The sequence below is a fragment of the Zosterops lateralis genome (assembly GCF_965231275.1).
Source record: "Zosterops lateralis genome assembly, chromosome: Z".
Taxonomy (NCBI): domain Eukaryota; kingdom Metazoa; phylum Chordata; class Aves; order Passeriformes; family Zosteropidae; genus Zosterops; species Zosterops lateralis.
In genome coordinates, this window is record NC_139800.1 from 8,630,766 (window position 1) to 8,655,957 (window position 25,192).

Below are 25,192 nucleotides of genomic sequence, written 5' to 3' on the forward strand. Positions count from 1 at the left end.
AATCTCCCATTACATTAAATTCCCCTTTGGTAGTGTGCTGCAGTCTCATCTGCACTATCCTGTATTCAGCAGAGACATTCCAGTCCACGTGAACCTGAAGACCAATTTTTCTCACTTTCCACTTTTTAAAAATCTGTTCTGCCTCAGAAAAGCATCAGTGCACAATAACCTGACTCTATTTAAAGCAGCAAGTTCCTGTTTCACTCTGAAACTACTGTTTCGCTCACTCTGAGTCCAGCATGTCTCCTCCTTGCAACCTGCTTTCCAGCCAACTCCCCAACTCTCTGCTCAGCTCCACTTCCACTCAGAGAAGACAGCACAAGATCATCCAGTGTGATGGTTTTGACTTCTTTTCCTGCCAAGGTTGGGATTAATACATGGGAGTCATAGTTTGGTGTTTGGGCTCAGTGTTTATTATTTCCTCTCTATATTACACTCTCAGGAGCCATGAGCTCTAACTAGAGAGTTTGAAAATGGAGGTAAAATGGAGTATTTCTCTATCTCTACAAGGCATTTTCAAGGACAATCCGTCCATGCCACCTAAATTATTTTTACTTTAAAGCAAACAACTATTTGAAGTCTGCAATGCAGACATTACCAACCAATTAAAGAAAACCACCCAAACCCAAGAAGAAGAAGGAAGAAGGTGAGGAAGGATTTAGACAATGCCCAAAATCCTCCATATTGCTTCACATACATTACTATATTCTGAAACCCAAATTTCTCAGTTTCCAGAATTCCAACAATCCAGTGCAGCAACCCACCCCTCCACAATGGCCTGTGATTTATGTCTTCTGATTTGCTCACCTGTGCCATCTGCAGAGCACCCAGCCCTGCAGAGATGGTGTGTGGAGGGGAGTGACAGCCACCATCCCCCTCAATGTGCAGGAGCTGCAGACATTGGAGTAATCACCTGCCAATGTCTGAATGTGTCCAGTTCCCAGGGATTTATCTCAGGAGAAGCTGGAGGTCTTTATCAGAGGATAAGACAGCTGGCTCAGTATGTCCTTAGGGACATCAGCCACTGTCCCTCCTCCTCCTCCTCACCCTCGTGCATCTGAGCATCCTCACACCCTCTCCCACCACTGACAGGGACTTTGGGAGCCCAAAAACCAGCACTGGACTTCATCCCACAGAGAGCTTGGAGGATGGTGAAGTTTCCCAGGGGTGTTTAACAGGTATGAGAGATAGAGGAGAGGTATAAGGATTTTACCTCTTGTGTTGTGCTCTTCATACAGGAATTTGTACACAGTGGGGATATAATAGCATCTCAATTTGCTGTTTAGTTGGTGTGCAATACCACATGAGAATAGTAAGAAAGTACCAGGGCTTTTCCAGGGGCAGAAGAAAAGACTGATCCAATAAGCTTTTCTTTTTCCTTAATACTTTTTTTTTATCTTTGCTTTTCTTCTCTTTTTTTCTTTTATCAATTTTTTTTCTATTCCAAGTGGGAGACAACAGAAGAAAAAAACTTAGGTTTTTGATTCAGCGAAGAAGCAGAATGGAAAAGCAGCCCTATGAAATGTGCACCTGGGGCTAGTAGAAAATTCCTCACTGAATTAAATCTACAAATCTCTGAGCACTCAGAGCTGCACAACAGGATCCCCCTTGGGATAGTTTCTCCTCAGTTCACTGCAAGAGCCACTCCACGCCCTGAAGCATATGGAGAGAGCTTATTTACTCACTCTTTTATTTGAATGAGAAAACACAGGCACTCTTCTCATTTACAGTGACAGTTAAATTATTTTTATCTGTATAAACTGCACATGGCAGCAGTTAGCTCCACAGGTTCTACTTTTCTTACCAGTATTGAAAGAATTTGGTTTTCTAGGCGCACATTTTGTCATTTTTGCAGATACTGAAGCTGTGTCTGTGTTTCACAAATGTTATCGCAGCAGGTTCTGGGCTGGCTTTCTGCCCCCAGGCCATGCCAAGCATCTCCATGTGGGGGGCTCAGCCATAGGCAGCACTGGGTCATCCCTGGCAGCTGCTGCTGTCCCTGGGTGCTGTCCCTGGCTCTGCCTGGCACTGAGCTCCAGCTGGGCAGCCGAGGAGCTGCATCCCCCACCCAGGGAATGGAGATGGGCAATTCTGCAGTGACAGCCCCTCTCCACTTCCTCACACTCCACCACTGCTGCTGACATCTCTCTGACCCTGCCTGCACTCTCTGCAGCAGTGGAGGCCTTATTGCTTCCCTGGCACCCTTCACCCACAGGATTTGTGCTTGAAGGAAAGGAGGAAGACCTTTGCCAAACCCACACTGTGGTTTCAACAAACATACTGCTCTCCCCCTTCTCCTGAGGCTACAGAGTGCAGACACAGCCCACCTGCCTCCTCTAAGCCAGAGAGACAGGCAGAGAGGTGGTTTGGGCTCAGATACTCACAGCTGTGTCCACAGACAGAGCCGAGCCTCCTGTGCTGCTCCCCAGGGCCCACAGGTGCACCTCAGCCAACCCCACACCTGCACTGTGCCCCACACCCCACGGGCCCCAGGGCATCCTCCTCTGGACACACAGCTGCTGCCCTGCTCCCTTACACTGACACAAACACACACCAAGTGCTCGTGTTGGCCAACTGTGCCATACACGTGTTTACTTCCCCACAAGACCACCATCTGCAAGGTTATGGGGCAGGGAATCACCAGAGCTGCTGCTCCCACACAGCCCTGGGTACCCCAACCCCTCCTGGGCTGGCCCTGGGACCAGCCAGGACAGGACATTGCTGTGTCCTCTGGGAGGGGAGGTGGGTGTAGAGGGGGCTGGTGCTGCACTGGTGGCTGTGCTCCCCATGGCAGCTGGGATGAGTGCAGTGCTGTGAGCATTCCCACACCCCATCAGCACAGCAGGCTGTTTCAGGGTGGCACTAACCTGTGTCTGCTTGGCTTTCAGCAGGCAAAGACAAGTCAAGCACGCTCACTGAACTTCCCTGGTATCCAGAGCTGACTTCTCTGTGTCATAGCTGGATTTATTTTCACTTAAAACTGAAAAGCCTCTGTAGACATTTTAAAGACTCAGCATATCAGGCATGATCTTTGTCTAGTCTGAGCTAAACATTCCTGCTGTGTCCTGACTGCAGTGTGTAACTGGATTCATATCCAATTAATTTGGCCACATTCCTTCTAGAAACATTTTCCAGACCTGCTCTTTTTTACTTCCTCTCTGTAAGGTTTACTTAAGACTTCTCTTAGAGTGAGTTTTGTTACAAAACTCATGACATTCTCAATTTAAAACTACCTTGTGGAGACCCTTTTTTAAGGATTAACAATTCATCCAGAAGACTAAGCAATCCTCATATGTGCTAACTTTGATAAGAAAGTACTGCAGATGAGACACTTCAAATTAATAAAAGAGAGATTCAAGGCATTAGTTTTAAAAACACACTCCCCAAAACCCCAGGGCTATGCACTGCAAGCCTGTGCTGAGGCTTCCTAGGGTTTTGGCTGCTGCATTTTAAATAATTCAAAATTCTCTTTGGGTTATTTTGTGGATTGTGTTAGTTTGAAAGGGGGAGGGTGGATTTTCCAAGTGCCACGTTTCCCTATTTATATTCACAGTACATAACTCTTTCAGTTTCACTGTGTATTTTCCACAGATTACAGAAAATAAAAGATACAGCTGGGAAGGTTTAGGACTGAGAGAGGTTCCTGTGACTACTTGTCACAACAAAAATCCTCAATTTCAGCTTCCATGTGCTCCCTTCCCTCCAGAATTCAACCTTCTCTGATCTGAATCCTCTTCTCAACTTGGACTCAACACGGTATTGGAGGAGCATCCTCACTTCTGCTCATCACAGTTGTGAACCCCTGTCCCTGTCAGAGACTTCTGGAGCACACCGCAGCAGCATTTTCCTGCCTTCACAGGGAAACCACTACCAGCACCTTCAGACAGCTGGTGAATTTTCTAAGCAGAGATTGATCCACTTAGACAGTATCTCAGCTTCTCCTCTAAGGACAATCATTTACAATTCAGTGAGTGGACTGTGCATGTTCCAGATATTACCACCTCTAAGACAGTAGTGACAGTGAAGTCACTGCAGCAGATTTTTATTAATTTTCAATATTGTTCCCTAAAAACTAGAGAAAGACGTGTTAGGCCCTTGGAAGTGGCTGACTTTTTTTTTACAGGAAAAGAGCTTTTCCTGTTAGGTAAGACATTAAATACCTCGTGTCTCCTGACTCCCACAAATGCCTCCTCACACCCAACATTTCAGGACAGGTTTTTCTTCTCAGCAGAACCTGTAATTAAATGTGAACTTAAAAGTACCAGGCAAGCATCACTGGAAAAGACAGACACTTTTACCCTGGTGAAGGCAACAGCTCATGGATTTTTACAGATATGTTTGTGTAATCACATTACCAGGGGAGTTTGTGAGACAGGCCACTGATGCAGTTTCTTGTTGTTTTCTCAAGGTGCCAGATCAGCTGGATGCTTGATGGTGCCTTTCACAGCACCAGGCAGCTGAAGACAGTCATGCTGACCAGAAACCAGCTCATGTTTCTGTCTGACACAGCATTTGCTGGCCCACATTCCCTGGAGCATCTTAACACAGACAAGAATAACATGTTCTTCATTCCAGTGACAAATCTTGACAGCCTAAGTATCTTCATCTTGGGCAGCAACCACATCTCTGCACTGCAGCTTCCTCCCAACTCTCCCACTGGAAACCTCAAATGCCTTGATTTTCCAATGAGCAGCATACAGGCAGTCAAAGCAGGAGAGGTCCAGGCTCTGCAGAAGACCAGCACTGTAACTCTCATTCTTAAAGGCAATGACATTACATACACTGAACCTGGATCTTTTCAGTCCCATTTCTACAGTTTGGCCTTGGTGGGCTGTGCTGCCAACCCTGCAGTCCTGGTGGGGATACAGAACTCCACAGCCCAGACCCTTTGGCTGGGAACATTATCCAGTGTGGAAAAGGAGCCCTGCATATTTCACAAGGCCTCTGTTGTATCTCTGTCAAGGATCTCTATCTGCAGGTACTTCAGAAATCAAAATGCTGACACATTTCAGTGCTTAACCAGAAAGCTGGACCTAATCCAAGCCCACATCCATGCACTGCCCCCTGGCATCAGTGGCAGGAGCTTGCTAGAGGAGATGGTTCTCAATGCAAGCTCTGAAACACCAGCTCTGCTGCCTTCCCCTCCCTCATTGCCTCCACAGCAAGGGTAACTCACAGGCTCTACAGCCAGGCTCGGGCTGTTTGGAGAAACCGCAAAGCTTCAACATCTAGATTTAGTCAGAGTCACACTGAAAATTCTGACTTGCTGTAGGAAAGCTCTGAGAGCTTTGAGCAGACTTCATTACCTGAATCTGAGCCACAACACACACCTCCATCTCCAGGACATGCTCCTTTAGCACAGCTCAGAGCTGCTGGATTTACCCTTCACTCCTCTCCCTTTCAACACTTCACAGAGCCCCTTCCAAAATCTGCATCTCCAGCAACTGCTGAATCTTTCCTCATCCCACACTAATACTGATGCATTCGGCATCTCTTTCAAGGCTTGAAAAATCTCATGTTCTTGGATCTTAGTCAAAATAACTTTGAGCTGGGGATCAATGCCAAAGGACAAACTGTTCTAACAGCTATCCAATTTAGAGGTGCTAATATTATCATCCTGTGAGCTGACAGCAATAGGTAACCAAGTATTTCACAACCTCAGGAAGTTACAGCATGTTGATCTGAGTTACAACAAATTTACTGTGTTCAGCACAGATGCATTTCCAAATCTCAGAGTATCTATCTCAGCTGTGCCCACAACAGGATCAACATTGTACAGGTGACCTAGTAGTGCCCCTGGATAGCCACTGCATAATCAATTTAAACTACAACCTTCGGGACTGCACCTACTCTAAGACTGATTTAACCACCTGGTACAAGCAACACCTGGATAAAATTGAAGACACTGAAGGAACAAGGTGCTCTGAACCCAAATTGCTGGCTGGGTTCAGCTGGCCACCATCTCACTCCCCTGTGGGAAGGACACATCAGGGATCCTTGCAGTTCCCCTGGCTATTTTATCCTGTAGTGCCATCTTCATTTGGGGTGCTCACTATTTCAAGCAAAATTACCAGAAACTGTAAGTCTGGGATGGGGACAGAGAAGATATCTACAGCAACTGTATTAAGCTAAAAGATATCTCATTGTGTTTGTGACATGTATTTTCTTAACTTTTGTAATATGGTCTCTGCTTGTATCTAAAACTTTTAGAAAAACAATGAAAGAATTGAAAAAATAAATTATGACCTGAATCTTGAAAATGAGTAATTTATAGAGAAATCCCAGCCCAGCTCAATGGTAGCCCTATGTACCATGACTGTGGCTAATGCACTTGAAAAATCCAACAGCCAAAATACAAAGTACCTCCTCTTCAAAAAAGGAAAATCTAACCACCACCACTCCCAAAAAGGAAAAAAACCAACAATCCCAAAACCAAACAACCCAACCAAAACTCAACCAAAACAAAAAAAAAATAAAAAGAACCACAGAAAAACCCCACAAACAACACAAAAAAAACCCACAACAAAAACCCTAACCAAAACCCCCAACCAAATTCCACCCTGTATCAAATACCCTTGAAAAGCAATGTTTTATAAGAGTGTACCCCAGTAGTGTACCCCACTCTGCTAAAACTAAACTAAACTGAACAAAAAAACTACCTGTGAAGAACAGACAGGATTTATAGTCACAAAAGACGTGTGCAGGACTGGCAGAAACAGCATGTATCACCTCTGATTTTTAAAAAATATTTCTTTAAATTCTTTTGATTCTTAAAGAATTTCTGGTCATTGAAATTCTGTCTATCCATCTTTCAGCCTGGGGCAGACCCTGCTCCTGTGCTCTTTTCTAACTCCACAGTAAGTAAAGGCAGAGTGATCTTTAACCATGAAACTGTAGATTTGTGGGTCTAATCTGTAGGCCCAATACTTTGCTTGTTTGCACAGGGCAAAACCCCTGAACGCTGACAGGTATGAGCCATTCCTTTGCCAGCCTGGTGAGAAGACCAGAGGCTGCAAAGGGGGAGTGCACTGAACAGCCTCATCCCACAGATGCTCCTGGGGTCAGCAGCTATTCCATGTTGCTTCTGGTGTGCATCCCTGGGGTGAATTCAGGGACAATAATCCCTGCTTCCACTGGATGTGCAACAGCTAGGCAGGAATATAAATAAAAAACCAAATTGTTTTCTCTGCCATCACATGTGAATAAACCCAGAGCAAGACAGAGTATGTGCACTGGACCAAGGATGCAATGGCAGCCTGTTGGGCCCACTCAACTGCCCTGTATCATCATAAAGTGATTTGTGTTTACTTAGTACTTTAATAACAGGTTTACCCTGATGGATAGACACAGCTTTCCTGGTGGTATGACCTTCCTGTCTCCTGGAGCAGGCACCACGGGGAGGCTCACCCAGTACCACTCCTTGCTCTGTCAGGCTGGAGCTGTGGCTCCTGTCTGAGATGTGGAAGGCAACTCTCCCTCAACACTTCCCATGCAGGACTCCACATCCAGGAAGGTGTTTCCTCAACATTTTCCTCTCTAGCATGATGACTAGCTAGAATTTCAAAGATTCCTGCTGGACTAGAAAGTTTTTGTTCATATCTGATGATATCACTGACAAGAAGCCCTGACTGATCTTCTCCAGTAAGAAACATTTCATTTGAAAAGCCCCTTTTGCCATCTGTTAGCAGACCAAACTCATACAATATGTATTTCTGCAGCTCTCAGATGCCTTTACATCACACACATCACTGCCCTACCCCCCAGCCTCTCCTCCTCCTGCCTCCACAGCTGTGTGCTGCCCGAGGGCACACAGAGAGAGGTGTTTGCTGCCACTTCTCCAGTTGCACACAAACACTCCTGGATTCTGCATTGCTGGTGCACATTCCCTGCTGGTGTGGCTGCTGAAGACTCCTCCTGATGCAATGGCAGGTGCTCCAGCTGCCCAACACTGCAGCTGCCTGGGCTGCCTGCAAGGGCTGGGCTACAGGAGGGATCTGTCCCTGAGCAAACCACACCCCGACCTTGGGAGCAAGGCAGGGACATTCCTGAACTCAGCCCAAGGTTCAAGGTGCATTTTCTTCTCACCCTGCAAGTCCAATTGGTTAAATGAGCAACCTCCAATATCTTAAAAATCCACCATGGTTGCCAGTGTGTGTTCCACCCAAGAAAGAGTTGCTTCTTCCATTGTTTCCCTCCTGAAATGGTGGATTCAGGAAGGTGTTAGATAAATACTGACATCAAAATGGAGCACAACACTCCAAGGGCACAAAAAAAATTGCTGCAAGTATCAGGCAGTAACTGTGGGAGATCCACCTACAGTAGTGACTGGAAGGAAAGAAAAGTCCATGTTGGAGCTGAAAGGAATTCTGAAATGCCCTTGTTTGGAGAGAACACCACCAGTTTTTGAAATGCTGTCCTGTGTCACAGGTGCAAACTCAGGTGCAAACTTCAGTTATAACTCAGATGTTTGAGAAGGCAAAACATTGTTTCCTGTGCCATATATATTTGCACACAGAGATTTCTTGCAATCTATCCCTTGCCTCCCACACAATTTGTTTTAGATGACCACATCTTCAGGTGTTCTAATTTTACTCTTTTCTTTACAGTGTCAGCTCTTCTCCATTTGCCTGCAAAAATGCCATTCATAAGACACTGCGCAAACAATGCTGAACAGCATATTCTGTATATTTCAGGATACACAAACACCAAATACATTCTGAAGGAATTATCTCTGGAGATAATACACTAAATGTCCAGATTATGTATTAAGACTTTGTTAAATTCAAAATTTTAGTCTTCTGGGATCACTTAGTAAAGATACAGATGGAAAGAGGCAATTATTTTTTTCTTACAGAATTACTTTTTCTTACAGTCAAGCTCTCATGTGATGCTCTCTTTTGGCTTCCAGTCATGCCTTTTATCTCTCTTTTTTTTTTCAAATATGGCTATGAAGCAATGCATACAGAGAACAAGAGAATTGTCTGAGGTGAATGGTGCCTACCAAGATTTAGCTCATCACCACCCTGGCCCACACATCCCTGGCCTACACATCCCTGAAAATCACAGTACCATTGAACACCACAACACAGAATTTATCAGTATTTACAAAGAGGAGGAGCTTGAGCACATCTTCATCACTTCACAGACTGGTAAGCATGTAGCTTTATTTCACCAAGACAAACCAAAACTCAGAGCCAATTTCTGGTTTCCTTGAATGCTTAAGCAAGGTCTCTCAGTAAGATGCAAGTCAATTTTACTCTGAACAAGATGGCTGAGTGGGCCAATTTCTATATATATGGACTTCAAAAAACATACTCTGATGTCAATGGAACATCTCTTAAGAACTCTCTCATTCACTGGTCTTGTATCTGGAAAAAAAACAGGTGAGGTCCCTTCCCAAACAAGCCATACTCCACCTCCCTGATTAGACAAAAACAATGGAAATACCTCCCCTGTAACAGAACACATCTCTCCCTACCAAATGCCTTGGATATCCTTTTCCCATTCAGATCTGCCTTCCTTAGGGCTTAATGTATACCAGAACACAACTACACTGTTACTGTGTTCTTACTCTGCAGTCTTCTCAGTTCCTCCTCATGCTCCCAAATTTTTCCTCTTGAACGATCATAAACTTTACCATCACTTCCTACCGCTGTGGTTGGAATTTGAGGTCCCTGCCAGCCCAAACCACCCTGTGATTCCTACACTCAGTTCATTCAAATGCATCCCTGGCAGTTACCTGAAGACTGATCTGGGCAGTTCTAATCAACTACTATATTACAGATACAGTCAATGGAAAGAAAAACTGTTGCTAACTGAAGGCATGCAGTGGGACATGTATCCATACACTCTCTACTATCTTCCTGTCCTGTGATCTTTTCCTTCTCATCTGCCCTCTCAGTTTTGATCCAAATCAAACTGGATGTCCCAGTGAAGTCTTGCAGGGTATGTAAGACTACAGTAAGGGGCCCAAGGGGGTTTAGCAAACTTGAGAGTTCAGTGCTGAAGAAGGGAGCTTGCATTCCCTTCAGACCACAGAAACATTCCCATCCCAGGCAAAGTGAAAAAGGGAAGGTGGCAGGCCATGCCAGATGTAACACTGGTAACTCATCTCTCCCAACCTCCCTCTTAACACAAACTCCATGTAACACCCCTTTCCTCTGGCCCACAACACCCTGGGGGCTCACTCTGGGCATGCAGGTCTCTCTGCCTCCCCTGGCAGAGAAAGGAATGCTGTGCACAGGGACAGCACAGCCAGCAGAGGCACAAGACACTCAACCCTCAGTTCTTGTCATTTCCTTTCCCTCAGCTGCTGGATCCTGCTCTTCTCTCCTCAACCCATCACCCCCCACCAGCACACAGGATTGTTAAGACTATTTGCTTTCTGGTGGGCTGCAGCAAACTTGAAAAGTTGGGGGTTCCCCTCACCTATACGTTTCAAACAGAGAGAAAAGCAAAGATTCATGCTGTAACACTGCTGCACTTAATTCTGTGCAGAGGAAATATAGAGAGAGAACAATGGAATAAAAAAATGTGAACACAAATTCCCAACTGCTGGGCAGCTCTGCAGAGCTGGGAGCAGCAGAAGTGTATACTTTAATATATGCTGCTCCTATAGTACTGAATGATGGTAAGTGTTTAGCAGAAAGCATTTAAATTAAAGAATTTAATGTAGTCACTTTACAGGTTACTGCCCCCAGAAGCCAGCAGTCAGGCTATGCCATCCACCACCACATCAATCTGTTCAACAGCAAAGCAGAGGTTCCAGACACAGCCTGAGATGAGATACTCAGCCATGCACACCTCCCTTATCCCCAGACCAAACTGCATTTCCTCATGCAAAACCCTCCACCAGCACGTGTCCTAAAGGGTGCACTGAGCTGGCCCCACAAAACACCAGAACTGCCAGCCTCTGAGTACAGCAGAGATGTGCCTTACATTACAGCAGCAAAAGCAGTTCAAGAAAAAATGCTAACACAACAGTTTCATGCTGAATTTTTATTTCAATGTTATGCAACTGCATAAGTATAAATAATTGTGTTCAATATATAACAATTATGACATCCATAAGGAGTTTCTCAGAGAAAATAAGACTGCAAACACTTTATTGCACAGACCCTAACAATTTTTTTTTAACTTTTTAAATTTCTTTTTGTAAGCTGAGAAATCTACTGCAGAAGTCTACAAAAGAACACATCAGATCTATAATCACATTAAGACTGACCAAGAAGAACACAGGCAGGAGGATCTCTAACAGCTCACTTATAAGGTAAACACCAACAAACAGTTACTACATAAACACAAGCTTATGCACTGTTACACTTCCAAAATGCAAAGAACTTATTTGTCAGAAGTGATAATACAAAATATTCATAAAGGTATACTGTAAACAAAAGCTAGATGTGTTTTAAAAGAAAACAATGGGATAGTTGAAAAACTGCAGAGACTGTAAACTAGGAAATATCTCCCAGACAGAAATGTTATTTTGAAGTGCATTAGCATTCTTTTGTATTAACTGCCAAAGCACAGATTAACTGTAAATGTTGAGACCATTTTGTTTTTAAGACTTCTCAAAAATTACTATCCACTGCTTACTAGCTCCTTTCTGAATGCATCAAAGGCAGTATGAATGTTCTAGTGCCACATGAAAAATCAGGAGTTGTTTGTGGTATTGGATTTTCCTTACAGGTTTGCTGTAATCCAACTCAACAAATCAGTATAATAAAGTTTTCAGCAGAGGGAAATGGATTCTGCACACTGTCTGTTGTCACACAAGTCTCCAAGTCAAGATTTCACTGTGCTTTTATGCAAAATTTTCTAGCTTTTGAGACAGAAAGACAAACCATAAGCATTGGTGGAAAAGGTAGGGGCCTAGCTCTACTGTGGTTACAGAAAACAGAAATAAGCAAAACGACCATTCTATTGATCCCCAATTATTAAAACCCATGCGCCTGCAAGGGTGTTTCATAGTGCTTCTGTACATGTTTCAAATTTTACCTTTCATCCCTCAAAACAAGCTAAATACTCCACACAAAAATGATCAAAGTCTACATGTTCCACTGTATACAAAATTTAAATAAGGCTTAGCAAAAGTAAAAAGACAGTAACATTCTAGCACCAAATAGCTCCAACAAGTTCCTTTGTTAAAAAATGCTTCTTTTATAATTACAGTATTGAATTATTTTTGCATACAAATAAAAGATTATGTTATGAAATGTATGGAGCTACTCAATGCATTTCAAAATGAATATGAAACTCAAGGATTACTTGCTAAAAACAGCAAGTTAGTTCTACAACATAAGGCCCCAGCTATGTATTAAAATGTGAGAGATAGCCTGAACTTTTTTTAAGATATGATACCGAAGTGTATTTTTCCTTTTTACCTTAGCTGTCATAAAATAGAAAACAGCTACCAACTGTATGACATTAAACAGACCTATATGCCATAATATGTATTCTCTAAATGTATTAAGAACAGGGATGAACAGGGATGAACTACCAGTCATGTGCTTATACTTGTGCCTCACACTGTAAGGGCCTGAATTTAAAAAAGCTCAAGGAACTCGAGAGGATTGCAGCAAAAACTAAGCACATGGCATGTGCTTCAGAGTTTCAGCCTTGTCTGAGGTGAAAGTCACACAATACACTCCCAAGAGACAAGACAAGAACCATCATTTCACCAGAGAACACGACTCTTGCTGGGATGCCCTGATAATTAAGTGGTCTTCCCACAGCTTTAAGGACATCTACTCTAGTCAGACTTTGTGCAGCAGGGAGATGAAGTTATTTCTTGTGTTAGATCTGGTGAAGCAGTCAGCCAAGTACAGTACTATCAAAATCAGATTATTAAAAATACATGTAAAAACTCACAACAGGTAACCGTATTATTCTGTACTAGTATTTTTTTAGCCTCTATCTAGGATTTTTAGTAAGTAAAAATGTGGCCTGCTCTTTTTTTTTTCCCAGTCAGACCAGTGCTTGTGCATGTCCATGCCAGGTCTGAATTTTAGTAATTTGGTTTCATATTCGAGTATGGCAAATACGTGGCAAAGCAACTATCTTAAAAAGGGAAAGAGTAAACAACGCAACCAGCAGCAAAGTATATATGCTACATTCAAACCCCAAACACATTGCTAACTATTTACAGAAGAAGTATTTTCAACAGCTCTAGGCTGTAAAGGTATTTTTGTACAAATACTATGTGGTAACAGTTTTACCGGTTACAATTGGAAAGGCATTTTGAAAAAAAGTCCTCTCTTTACATATCCCCTTGTATTGTTTCTTCAGTGACATGAAAGCTTTGCTGCACAAAGACACGACACAGTGCTGGTTTAAAGGCAGTACAACATATTGAAATTGTTTCAGCTAGTGTTGGACTCACACTTGCCAGGTCTCAGAGTTTAACAGGTTTTCTTGTGAGCACTGCTCCGCGAAACTTCCTTTCCTCGACGCTGCCGAGCTGAGTCTTTGTCATCTGAAAGTGCGTTAGGGCGGTCAGGTGTGGCTGCTGACCTGGATAAATCCTTACCTACATTCTGTTTTCTTGAAGCAGACTGCTGAGTCAGAACAGCATCTTTTCCCTTTACATCCACAGTGTTAACGAAAAGAGGCTTTTCTTGATTTCCAGGTTTCCCCCCAAGGTTTGAAGCAGGGTGGTGGGCTTCTGCTACAATGGTGGCACTGTGCAAGGCCATCAGTGAAACACTCTTAGTCATTTCTGCCTTACTGCTCCCTGTGGAAGAGCTGCTTTTCTTGTTTAGTTCCTTGCAAGTTGCAGGAAGCTCTGATGAGCCTGGCTTAACCTTTGCTGAAGATGCGTCACTTTTGGCCGAAGACAAAACAGATGCTTCCTGTCTACATTCAGAGAAATTGGATGAACAAGTCAGTGGCTTTCCTGGTGTTGCAGCCACACGACAAGAACTTTGCCCACTGGCAGCCGGCAGATGTTTTATTGCAGTCTGCTTGTTTGCATCCTCTGGCTGTTTCTGATTAACTTGTCCCTTCCCTTTTGTATCTTGAGAGATTTTGCTATTTGCGGTCACTTTTTCTGCTCCTTTCCCTCTGACATCACAGGTTGTGAGGCAAAGGGTAGGCTCCACTTTCCCACTGTCAAGCTGAACGTAAAGTGCGTCAGTGCATGTTTTTCCTTCAGGTCTTTTGTCTGCAGTGATCACCTCATTACTGGGACTCCTGTCTGCCTCTTTGTTCAGCGAGAGACAGTCTTTCACAGAGGAAAACTTGGGAGCAGTGGTTTGTTTTTCACTGAAGCGAAGTTGCTTTTGATCAGCAGATTCCCCCAAGCCTGCTGCGTCTTGCCTCTGCATCTGCTTAGAACTCTCTGGGCCTGCTGGTAGTGGGCCCACAGCAGATTTGGGTTTGGTGTCAGGGGCTGTGCTGCTCATTTGGAGGGTGGTGACTGAGCCATGGTCCAAACCCACAGGCCTTTCAGCCTGCACATGTTCGTTGTTCATTCTTCTTGAAGAGCCTGGAAAAGGAGAAAGGTGATCTAGGACGTTTCTACTGGCATGTTTTCCATCCTTCCGGGAACTGGTAGACAACTGAGTAACAATTTCTTTTTCTTTTATGGTTGGAGCACATGTCTTTTGTGACAATGTCTGTTTATCCAAGGACTTAGACTTGGAGGAGCTTGTATCAGAGGCTGGCCTGGGCTTATTACTGCTGCTTTCCACAGAGGGGGCAGCAGGCTTCACATGTTCTTGAATGCCTACATGAACTTCTACAGTGCTGTGTCTGCTTACTGCCTCTTTCACAGCAGGGGAGCCTGCAGTGCTGAGCTGCTGCCGAGGAACTTGGCTAGGCTGTTCTCTCTCACTAGTTTGAAGCTTTGTATCAGGGAGTGATTTCTGATCTTTCTTTCCCGTATCTTTAGCAGTGTCCTTCTGAACAGAGGCAACTGGTGCAGACTTCTCAGTTTTATGATCACAATCTCTTGAGGATTGCACAGGCCATTTGGATGGAGGAGCATCACTCTTTGCCTCTGCGGTAACTTTCTTAGACTCAGCTTTCTGCTTGGTTATGTCCCTTTCCACAGAACTTTTAGAAACTCCACTGTCGTCTTTGCCTAGCTGTTTCAGTGATTCTCTGCTATCCTTAGGTTGTGCCTTGGGGCCAGCTGACTGCATTTTTCCCTGCATGTCAGCTGGAATGGCATAATCAGCACTATTCTTTTCATTGCTCTTGGAACAGGTTGTTATCAGGACATCTGAGACAGAAACCTTCAGAGATGACTCCCTGATCACTTCCACCTTTGCAGGGATAGGCTCACAACTTCTCTGGGCTACTGGCTGTTTGACAGGCAACTCTTTCTGTATTTGTTTCTCTTTTCCTACAGGTTTTTCAGGACTGGTTTGGCCAGCAGAAGGTTTGGAATATGTTTGAGTAGTTTTAATACTCTGACTTTGAGTAACACAAGACTTTACCTCCAGTGAATGGTCCTTTTGTTTTGAAGGGGAGGCATCTTTCTTCTGAACAGCTTCAACAACAGAAATACTGCCTTTAGTGGCTGGACTAGAAACCTTTTTCTCTGTCACTGCTTCTGCAGCCGCAGGGATGAGTGGTGGATTTGGAGAACTCTTGCCTACTTGTACAACCTGAGGCTCTGCTATGTTGACTTTGCCACATTTTGGATAGTTTAACACCTGCTCTTTCTGAGAGACCATTTCTGCCTTCCCACCACTCCCCTGGGGCACTGGGGGTTTAGGAGATCCCCCATCACTGCTGGTGCTCTGTCCCTCTGGCAGCACACACAAAGGCAGTTCAGTCTTTGAAGCCTGTGGCCCAGAAAGTAATGCAATGTCTAGGGTGCCTTCTATTGGCTTCAGACAGGAAACAGACCTCCCATCAAGTTTATATTCTGATGGACTTTTCCTGACAGGAGCTTCAGTGGAAATAAGGGGTGATTTTTCCACACTTATGTCTGCTCGGCCACTCAAGGTCTTGAGAGGAACAAAAGAAACTGAATTAATCTGAGTTGCATGTGCACTGCCAATAAATGCTCTACCATCTGCAGCTGCAGTGGAGTCCTGCTGCATGTTTACAGGTCTGCCTGTACTGAGTTGAAGGCATTCATTCATCTTAGGTTTTAGCACTGGACAGACACTGTCATCTTTTTCTTCAACAGACATTTTCTTTCTGAAATAATCAATATTTGCAAGTTTACCATCTAATCTTTCAAATTTGACAAATTCTTTTGATGGTACAATTTTATCTGTGTTTTCTCCCTTTCCATTTAGGATCTTGTCAGAGGACTGAGGTAGCACATCTTGCAGGGTACATGAAGGGGAAATTCTTTTCAAGTCATAAGGAGTATGACTGAGTTCATTAGGGGGAGGCCCATGACACAACATCTGTGCATCTAAAGCAACACCATCATTTGATCTCAAGTTTGCATTCTTTTGAAGAGTGTCTTTGAGTATGCCACCAGCTGACTGGGTCTCCACAGTAACAATTTTTGTTTCAAACTGGTTTGATCTTTCTAATACCTTCTGGAATGCTTTTTTGTCTCTTTCTTCCAGTCTTAAGGTACTGGGATTTTCTGGTTCACTGCTAGGTTCGTGTGTAGCAGCATTCCCTTTTTCAGTAAAATCTTGCTTTTTCATGACTACCTTGACCTTCAGCTTCTCTCTGTCAAGCTCATCAATGGATTCTTGCCTACCCAGTTTTCGGGAGATGGGTCGTTTCAAGCAGCCCTGCTCTGCAGGCCTGACTCGTGTGAGCGATGGCACATCACACACATTCTCCTCCAAGCTCTGAAGAGTTACTTCTCTTTGAGACAAATCTCTGTTCACTTCTTCCTGGGTTACTTCCAGACTGTGTTTTCGTGAACATAAGTGTTTTTTATCACTGCCGTAAGATGGTGCAAGTTTCTCTTCAGACTGGACTCTCTTTAACAGTGGAGATCTTGGTGGCTCTGCGCTCTTTGGCCTGACAATATGCCTCACAATAGTTGGAGGCGAGTGCATTTTGCTAGGAAAAGACTGAGCAATTTTTGTATTTCCAATTGAATGTCCCAGCAGTGGTGATGGAGACCGCTGAGGAGATGTTGGCTGGGGTGTGGGAGAAGGTGTCCGTGCGAGAGGAGAAAGGGGAATGCTGCCAGCTGATTTGCGCCTTCCTGATCTGTATCTCTGCCCACCAAGCTTTGGACCCAAGCCATGAAGAGTGCTGGGTCTTATGTGCCCTGAACCAGCTGGAGAATTGGGAGCACTGGAACTGGGGGAGCTACTCTGGGAGGAGTTAGTACCTACAAAAAGAACAAAATAGCCAAACAAACAAACATAAGATTAGCAAGACCTTTTCAATCCTGTCTAAATGTTCAGTGACAAACAGAACAAAAGGCCTAAGCTGTCTCCCACCACAGTGTTCCAAAATCTGGAAGGTTTTAAGTGCAAAAGGTTTCAGGCTGCAAAATCTGCATCATTCCAACTACATTTGCTGCTTCTTCCTTTCTTCCATCATCCCCTTTAAGTTATCTCTTGCTTCTACTTAAATAGAATAACTAATGCTTTCTGACACTTCAAAGCAATGATCAAGGCTTTCCAGATAATTTACCTTTGCCAAGGGATTGTACAATAGCAGTCAATTCTAGTGCACACTACAATTGTGACAGAAGTAAGAGGGAAAAAGGAGCAGGCTTTTAGGAGTAAGAGGGATGCATATTTCAGCACTTGGATAATCTTTTCAGCAATAAATCTGCATTCATGACTGCCATCTTAGTTCCATTATGTAGCAACCTCTACCTCAGTTTCACTTTTTTATCATGTAGCCTCTCTTATGCAAAATTCTCTCTTTTGCTGCAAATTGGGACTGTTTATTGCTCAACTTTCAGCCACTGGATTGAGATTTAAACACCAGGAGAAATGTAAGAGACAACTGGTTTTTAGACACTTCTGTATTGTAAGAACACTTTTTGTTTTGCATCAGGAATCTGTTTCCTTTTTCCAGACAGAAAACAGTTGTTCTGTGATTGTGCTTGTCAGAACTGACTGCTCTTAGAGACTACATCAGATCTGTGGGGACTCACAAAATGCACAGTACCCTTCCAATCCTTTCCCTCTGCCCTCCACTGCTTCACACTCACCTGATGGAAAATCAGGAGTGGAACGGTAGCTTGGGGTAGGAGATCTGGGAGATAAGCTGTGGGTTGGAGACCCAGGCAAGCTCTCCCCTGAAGAAAGTGATCGGTTCAGGCAGGAAAAACTTCTGCTTGTATGAAGAAGAGGCGAGGGTTGCTTTGCCAGCTTTTTAAAGAGAGATCTTCTCCTTGTGTGAGAAAAAAAACCACAGCATTAATCCTAAGTTAAGGTGCCAGAAGATTCCATCACCACAGGCAAAACTTGCAAGCTGACACTATGAGAATGGTAAATCTATCTTTACATGAAAGCAAACCACACTGCAGACTGTGAAGTTTAGAAAATATCCTGATTCATTAACAGGTGGGATAGACACTGCAACTCTTTTAATCACGCTAAAATTTACTCACTACATTTCAGAAGAACAATTACCGCCTTATGAGTATAAATCTTTATTTTCTTAATTTAGCAGCCTATCAAAACTGAAGAAATATCTATAAAGTACTAGCAACATTTTAATAAAATACACATGAATGTATCAAATTAAAAACGCTCATAAGCATTAGCACTAAAAAGTTTAATTAAACAAGTGCAAAATGATAGAATTAAGCCAATAGTTATTCACTACTTTTAGAGGTTATTTGAGCTGATCCAGTTTAGGCAAAACAGGATTTGGAAGGCCACAGAATCTCAGAAAAGAAGGCAGAAATACAGAAGATGAGAGAAAACTGTATTAACTTCATATTTTAAATCTACTGTTATGTATAGATACACACACACACAAAGAAATGCCTCTACTGTGAAAGCAGAGGATTCCTCACCTCTCTAAACTCTCCTTTTTCTTGGTCTTCTTACTGCGCCTAACCATCCTGCTCCTGTAGCTGTTCCTCCTGGCAGGTCCTGTCTTGATGGAAGTGTTTTCAAAAGGAGTTGTCATTACTGAGACTTTGTTGCCACTCTGCCAAAATGAAGGAAGATGCTTTAAGTGTGAGTACTATCAGTAATATAAGATGACTTTGCCTTAAACTGAACCTACACCACACATGCAACTGCAATGAGAAGGGACTGCAGGATAAGAGGTGTTTCTGCAGGGAGCCCTATGCAGACATTGCCAGGTATAGTTAGTAAATGAGGACTGGGAAGTTCTCAAACTCTTCTGTATTTCCTAACTTCCCCCTTCAAGCTCCAAGACAAGGAGTCATTCCAAAAGTTGTAGCTAGACAGGAGGACACTAAGGATTAACCAACACTGCAAATTTCAAGACAGAAGTTTCTACAGAAACCCTTGATTTTCCCAGAAAGAACTGCACAGTGTCACTGCACAGTGGTCCATTCACATCTCAGGACACCAACTGTTAAAATGATGAAAAAGAGGGAAAAAAGGAAATCTTCATTGTCAGTCCCAAAACACATTTTTATCTTGTTCAAAAGGCTTAACAAGTATAATTAACACAAGCTTTTTAGCTTGTGCACAAAGGCATGATTCAAAAGCTATAGGTATTTCCTGCTGATTTTATGTTTAAAAATCTGTACCTCCTGCTCAGCATTACATATTCCTACAGCAAACTTCCTTTCAAAGAAATTGCAATAGCCCAAATTAATTTATGGTACAGCCCAACAAATTAAGTTATGGATAAACAATGATCTCTTGGTTTGAGTTTAATCTTGTAAGTAGTGAGCAGGGTTGTCATGTTTCTTTTTCTGTATCTGACCTAGAAAATGAGTGCACAGGTCTGCCTTAAGTCACAGAATTTTCTCTTACATATTTCTTGCAAAATTGGAAAACTTGGAAGTTCCTCCTGACTTCAGAAAAATAAAATAAAGACTGAAGAAAAAGTGTATTTTGCATCTTTCTTTAGCTTTTTATATTTTCCCATCATCTCACTGCTTTCCAGTGCTTTTTTTTTTACTTCATTTACTTACTTTACTCACTTTGACAAGCAGAGCTCTGCATGTCACACCATAAATTGTTAATAATTAAGGAACCAAATACACAGCTGTCTAAAAGTAATTCTGACCTACATTAGCTTACACTAAAAGGATTACATGAAAAATGAGATATGATGAGCTACAGAGAAAATAAAAGTTGTTTGTTTGTTTGTTTGATGGAAAAAAAACTGTGACTTTTTAACAGGATAGACTTCAGAAAACTCCACAAGAGAAAAATGTGACAGATTATTCATGAAAGTCCAGCTAGAGGATGAGAATTTCATTAATTGAAGAAGTTGTCAGATATGCCTGGCTATACATGAGACAATAATCTTTCAGGCCCTAATATGAAAGGCAACTCTCCTGTATAGCAGACAAAGAAATATTACATAATCTTTGTTTCTACTTTTCCTCACTGATTTCACTTTTAAAAAAGAAAAATGAGAAATATTATCATTGTCAAAAGCCTGAATTATTTGATGAAGATGTAAGCAATTAGAGAACATGCTTGAAAAGGTCAATTTTTGGAGAGACAGACATCTCTTTGTGTCATTGCCTCGAACTCACTTCAGCTGTCTCTGTATCAGTGCCAGTCTATGGCAGACAAACTAAAATCACAGCATGATATATGGAAGTCATGACCCCTTCTCCAGATCTGTGGCAACAGCAGCTTAGAGCCTGTATTTCTAAGAACAATAAAATCTAGTAACTAATCTCAAGAAAACAAACATAACCCCACCATTGCTGGTGAAAACAGCAATCATTTTAGTATCCCAGCTGTCCAAGAGTTACCTTTAACAACAACTCAATGACTTCTGTATGAACAAGACCATGCACTGGCTCTCCATTGATATGAGTAATCAGGTCTCCAGCTTTTAAACCTGCTTGGTAAGCTGCACCTCCTTCTTCCACATTCTGAAAAAGAGCGAGGAAGAGAACATACACAAACTGAACTCCAAGCCAGCTGGCAACGAAGAAACTTACAGAAACTAAGTTATATAAAGGAAGAAAAGAAGAAAAATATGCTCAGCCCTTTCGCCATCCCCTATTAACTCAAACTTCATATTTAGGTGGGGCCTGGAATGGTTTCAAAGCTCACTGAAACATTGCTGGTTGCTATGAGTATTAAGTAAGCTCTGTAAAACTGGGAGTTTTCAGGCATGATAAGAAGGGGTGGTTCACTACCCACTGCAAAATTTCAGAACTGAGTGAAGATTTCTAGCATGTGACAATGAGAAACACTAACGTAATTAAGGTAATGGTCACATGCAGTACTCTAATCACAATAAAAATTAACTCCCCCGTATGGTTAAGGATTGTTTTCATTTGGTTCAAATTCACCAGCTTCCCATTAGAGGGGTTGGCACAGCACAAAAGTGACAAGGGACCAAAACATACTGAATTGAAAAATATTTTGAAGATGGTTTAAATTAGTTATTGTATTTTTAAATGAGCTTTTTAAGTGATGCAGACACTAGTGAAGACTACAGTGTTAACAGAGCTAAACAACTTAAAATACTTTAAAGCAAACTTACAATACTTTAAAAAAACTCCAAGGTTTAACTTACTGCAATGTACCATTTTCCCCCCTCCTTTCACTGGTGAGATGTTACACTAGTGGCAAGAAATCATTTTTTTGAATTTATTCCATTATCCACCAAATGTACCCAGTTCTCCAGATTTAATATTCTTGATGGATTAACAGGTGTAAGGAGTAAACAATATGAATAAGAAATGAATAATACACTACATCAGCACTGCTACTTCAAAATCTACAATACATATTTAAAACTAAGCAGGGTACAAAACTTAAAACTTATCCTGAAAACTTAAAATTTATCTTTTGATAAATTTGTAATAGTTTTTTTTAGGGTAGTTGAAATAATTTATATACACATACTATTTATGTATGTCTAATTTATACAATATATAAAATCATATTTTTTTACCAACATAAATCATAAAATAAATGCTTCTATATGACATAAATATATAATTATTTTACAGTTAAGGAGGCTGACAACCAAATAATTGCTTTAGCCTCTCTCTGTGTAACGAAGAGAGGATGAAAATTATATGATTTATTCAAGGCAGTCAATCTTTTTCATGTGCCATACAAATCTCAAAAGTATTCCACATAATCTGCACATTTCTACACAACAGCAGCAAGCCTTTTGTTTTCTACAACATAGTACTCTGAACTCCAGACAGTATTTTTTGAAACTGACAAACTTGCCAAAAGTTAAAGGGAAGTTGCAGAAGCTCAAGATCACATGCAGATAATGCTTCTGCCAAAGATGTCTTGTTGTCCTGCCTAAGGGTAACACTGCTCTTGTGTATGGGCAGAACTCCATTCTGAGAAAAACTGCTTGGCATATCACTGTCATCTACACAGTGATTGTCAACAAAGAGATACCACAGGCACCAAAAAAGTGAATCCATCATTATAATATTCTGGGGCGATTTATCAGAAAGAAAATACGTATTATCTTACCCAAACAATGTGGTGCACAGTGTAGATGTCGCTGTCCCCCACGTAAACCCTGATTGCTCGGATGGTAAAGCCATACTTTTTTCCTGAACTGTGGATTACAATTGGCTGGTGAGGACTTGCAGCAGCAATTGATGAGTCACGGCTGGGAGATGAATCTCGGGATGATGAAAGGTCAGATGATAGAGAATGGGGAGACATAGGACTTCCCAAAGGAGAAACACCAAACACATCTGGGGAAAAAAAAAATCTGCATTTTACCCTTCTAAGCATAAACAAATTTTGTTTAGTTTAATGGTATCTTTGTATTGAAATACATCATTATCTTTGTCCAAACAACCTCTCCTCCTCCTCTTTGCCTGGTGTGCTTATTAATTCATGAGAAGTTCAACAAGATATTAGAACTGAATTCTTTTCCCTGAAATGTACAGTGCATTGTTTAATGCAAGGGTTAATTTGTTAGATGTGGACTGTTTTTTCATTCTGCCCAGGAAACACGCTCATTGCTAACTTTACAAGAACAATTCTAAGCCTTTTCCTAGCAACCAATGATGAAAACAAGATCAGAGTAGGGTAGCAAATCTTACTATGAGTACACTCAAAATCATTCCCCAGGTAATCCAGCAATGCATAACAAATTGCTATCCATTGTCTTGGTAACAGTTATATATAAAAACAAATAAAGATTGCTGCAATTAAACCACAATATCTACTGGGTACCTAGGGCAGTAACTCAATGTTTGTAGCAAGGCTCCATTGCTACATCAGGTAAAGACCACATGAGTTTCTTGCAACAATACCAACTGCAAGAAAATAGTTTTATTTTATGGTTTTGAATGCACTATGTGCTCATGCTTGTGCAAATGTAAATACAATTGCAGTGGTCTGGACTTCAGTTCTGAACAACAAGAAAGCAAAGCAAAGTACCAATCCTTCCTGTGAAAACACTCAATATTACTGTCCACTTACAGTGTTATTTTTGTCTCCAAATTTTGAGCACTTGATCTAAGTCAGCACAGTACAAGTAAGAGGTTCCATGCTATTTCTGTTTTTGTGACACTGTTCTCCTTTTTATTAGCTTGTCTTATGGGGAGTGAGAGAGAACTAGCCATGTGCTGCATTAACAACACCTGTTTTTGTGAGCTAGTTAAAATCTGATCTACAACGCTACTGTCAGATGGATCAAGGACTGAAGTCACATCCTGCCATGCATGCACAAGGTCAAACAAGGCAGTCACCATTAAGTTGTATTTTTGCCTGTCAGAGAAGGCCTCTCAGCTGTAGTGTGAGCACCATAATTTGCTGACAAGATTGCACTGACTAGTCATGCAAATGAACAACAAGAGAAACAAAAGAGAGTGACACAGATCAATTCCAGATTATACAGAACTTTGCATTTGCATCATAAGCCTTCATAATCATTACATTTCAACTAAAAGTATTTATCTCTACCTCCTGGGATCATGAGGGACAAAGCACTTGCAGAAAGGGACTTTGTGACTTTTCCAGAGATCTTCTTTTTCTCTGTGCTTTCCAATCGCTGTCGAGCCATGTGAGAGGCAATTTCACCAGCTGGCTTTGAGGAGTTATCCGTACTGTCCACACTCTCACTTCTTCCATTTATTTGGTCTAAGTGTTCTGAGAAACTTCCAACTGTATGAAGAAGAAGGGATAAAGACATTGAGGGAAAACTGAATAGCCTTTTGCTAATGGACCACAGAAAAAATAAATTACTCTCAAGTGTAACTGGTTAAGTGTAAGAAGAGGATCACGTGGTCTGAGTTACCACTGCAACTGCTGTGTTAATGCCAACACCATTACATATGACCCAGGGGATAGCAAGCAAGACTTGGGATACAGCACAATCAACATCAAGGTTTTAGACAAGGGAAGGAGATGGATGACCCTGAGGAAAATTTTTTTTCTCCAGGAACAGAAACGACAGAGTGGGAGGAAAACATGGACTACATGGGAAATCAAGGGCTTAGGAATAGAAGGGTATCTCTTGAAAAAACTCAGTGAAGTACAAAAGAGAAATAAGCTGAAGACTAGTGGATGTGGAAATAAGAAACTAAAGCCCTAGAGATTACTGAAATGCAGGGAGACAATGCTCAAAATTAATTAAATAGAAAATGGTTTACAACACCTCCTCCTAGATTTGTAATGACTGAAGTGACTCCCACAAGTCAAAGAAAATCCTCTCAATTCTGAAAGGTGTACATCATAGAGAAGTCTTAATTAAAAACACACAATCTGCAGTACAGATTGTTAGATCTGACCTGATCCCAAACCAGATCCCTGTTGGGATAGCTGTTTTTATAAGCAATTCTGAAATGCATGGCTCCTAAACCTATGAATACTACCGCCACAAGAAGGTGGTCTGCAACTGTTTGTGGTATCATCAGCCAAAACACCCACTGTGAACTACCTGACAGTGTGGAGCTGCTGATTGTACTTGCTGGAGTGGTAACTTCGGGTTCATCCTGCACCGTTTCATCGCTCACAAATGCAGCCTTTTCCTGCTCCTCCTGGGGTCCCCGGGAGCTGCTGGACTCATCGTGCTCTCCTTCGGCTGACACGGACAATTTTGGAAGCAAACCAGAACTGCGCTGCTGCCGGCTGCTGTCAGTCTCAGAGGAGATGGATGTAGATACTTGCTGTCTGCATGAAAAATAAGCAAA

At 42.2% G+C, this 25,192-nt stretch overlaps 2 protein-coding genes across 6 annotated transcripts in view; one reads left to right on the forward strand and one right to left on the reverse strand.

Annotated features, from left to right (window-relative positions):
• Positions 1-473: 473 nt before the first annotated feature.
• On the forward strand, positions 474-6,083 carry CD180 (CD180 molecule; the record flags this gene model as incomplete). Its single annotated transcript, XM_083884267.1, is given in 16 exon segments — positions 474-479; positions 3,592-3,647; positions 3,649-3,756; positions 4,409-4,925; positions 4,928-4,974; positions 4,976-5,114; positions 5,120-5,150; positions 5,153-5,209; positions 5,212-5,354; positions 5,358-5,483; positions 5,486-5,557; positions 5,559-5,579; positions 5,583-5,730; positions 5,733-5,777; positions 5,780-5,944; positions 5,947-6,083. Coding segments are annotated over 16 exon segments (1,818 nt in total).
• A 4,913-nt stretch (positions 6,084-10,996) lies between these two features.
• The window catches only part of MAST4 (microtubule associated serine/threonine kinase family member 4), a gene marked incomplete at its 5' end in the record, with an annotated part of 273,094 nt that continues 258,898 nt past the window's right edge, over positions 10,997-25,192 (reverse strand). For all 5 annotated transcript variants that reach the window (XM_083883208.1, XM_083883210.1, XM_083883212.1 and 2 more), the window contains 7 exons: positions 10,997-17,263; positions 18,101-18,282; positions 18,914-19,050; positions 20,813-20,935; positions 22,515-22,744; positions 23,964-24,164; positions 24,940-25,172. In XM_083883208.1, coding sequence (XP_083739334.1) covers positions 13,401-17,263; positions 18,101-18,282; positions 18,914-19,050; positions 20,813-20,935; positions 22,515-22,744; positions 23,964-24,164; positions 24,940-25,172 — 4,969 coding nt within the window. In that variant the 3' untranslated portion in view covers positions 10,997-13,400. The remainder of the gene's footprint in view (positions 17,264-18,100; positions 18,283-18,913; positions 19,051-20,812; positions 20,936-22,514; positions 22,745-23,963; positions 24,165-24,939; positions 25,173-25,192) is intronic.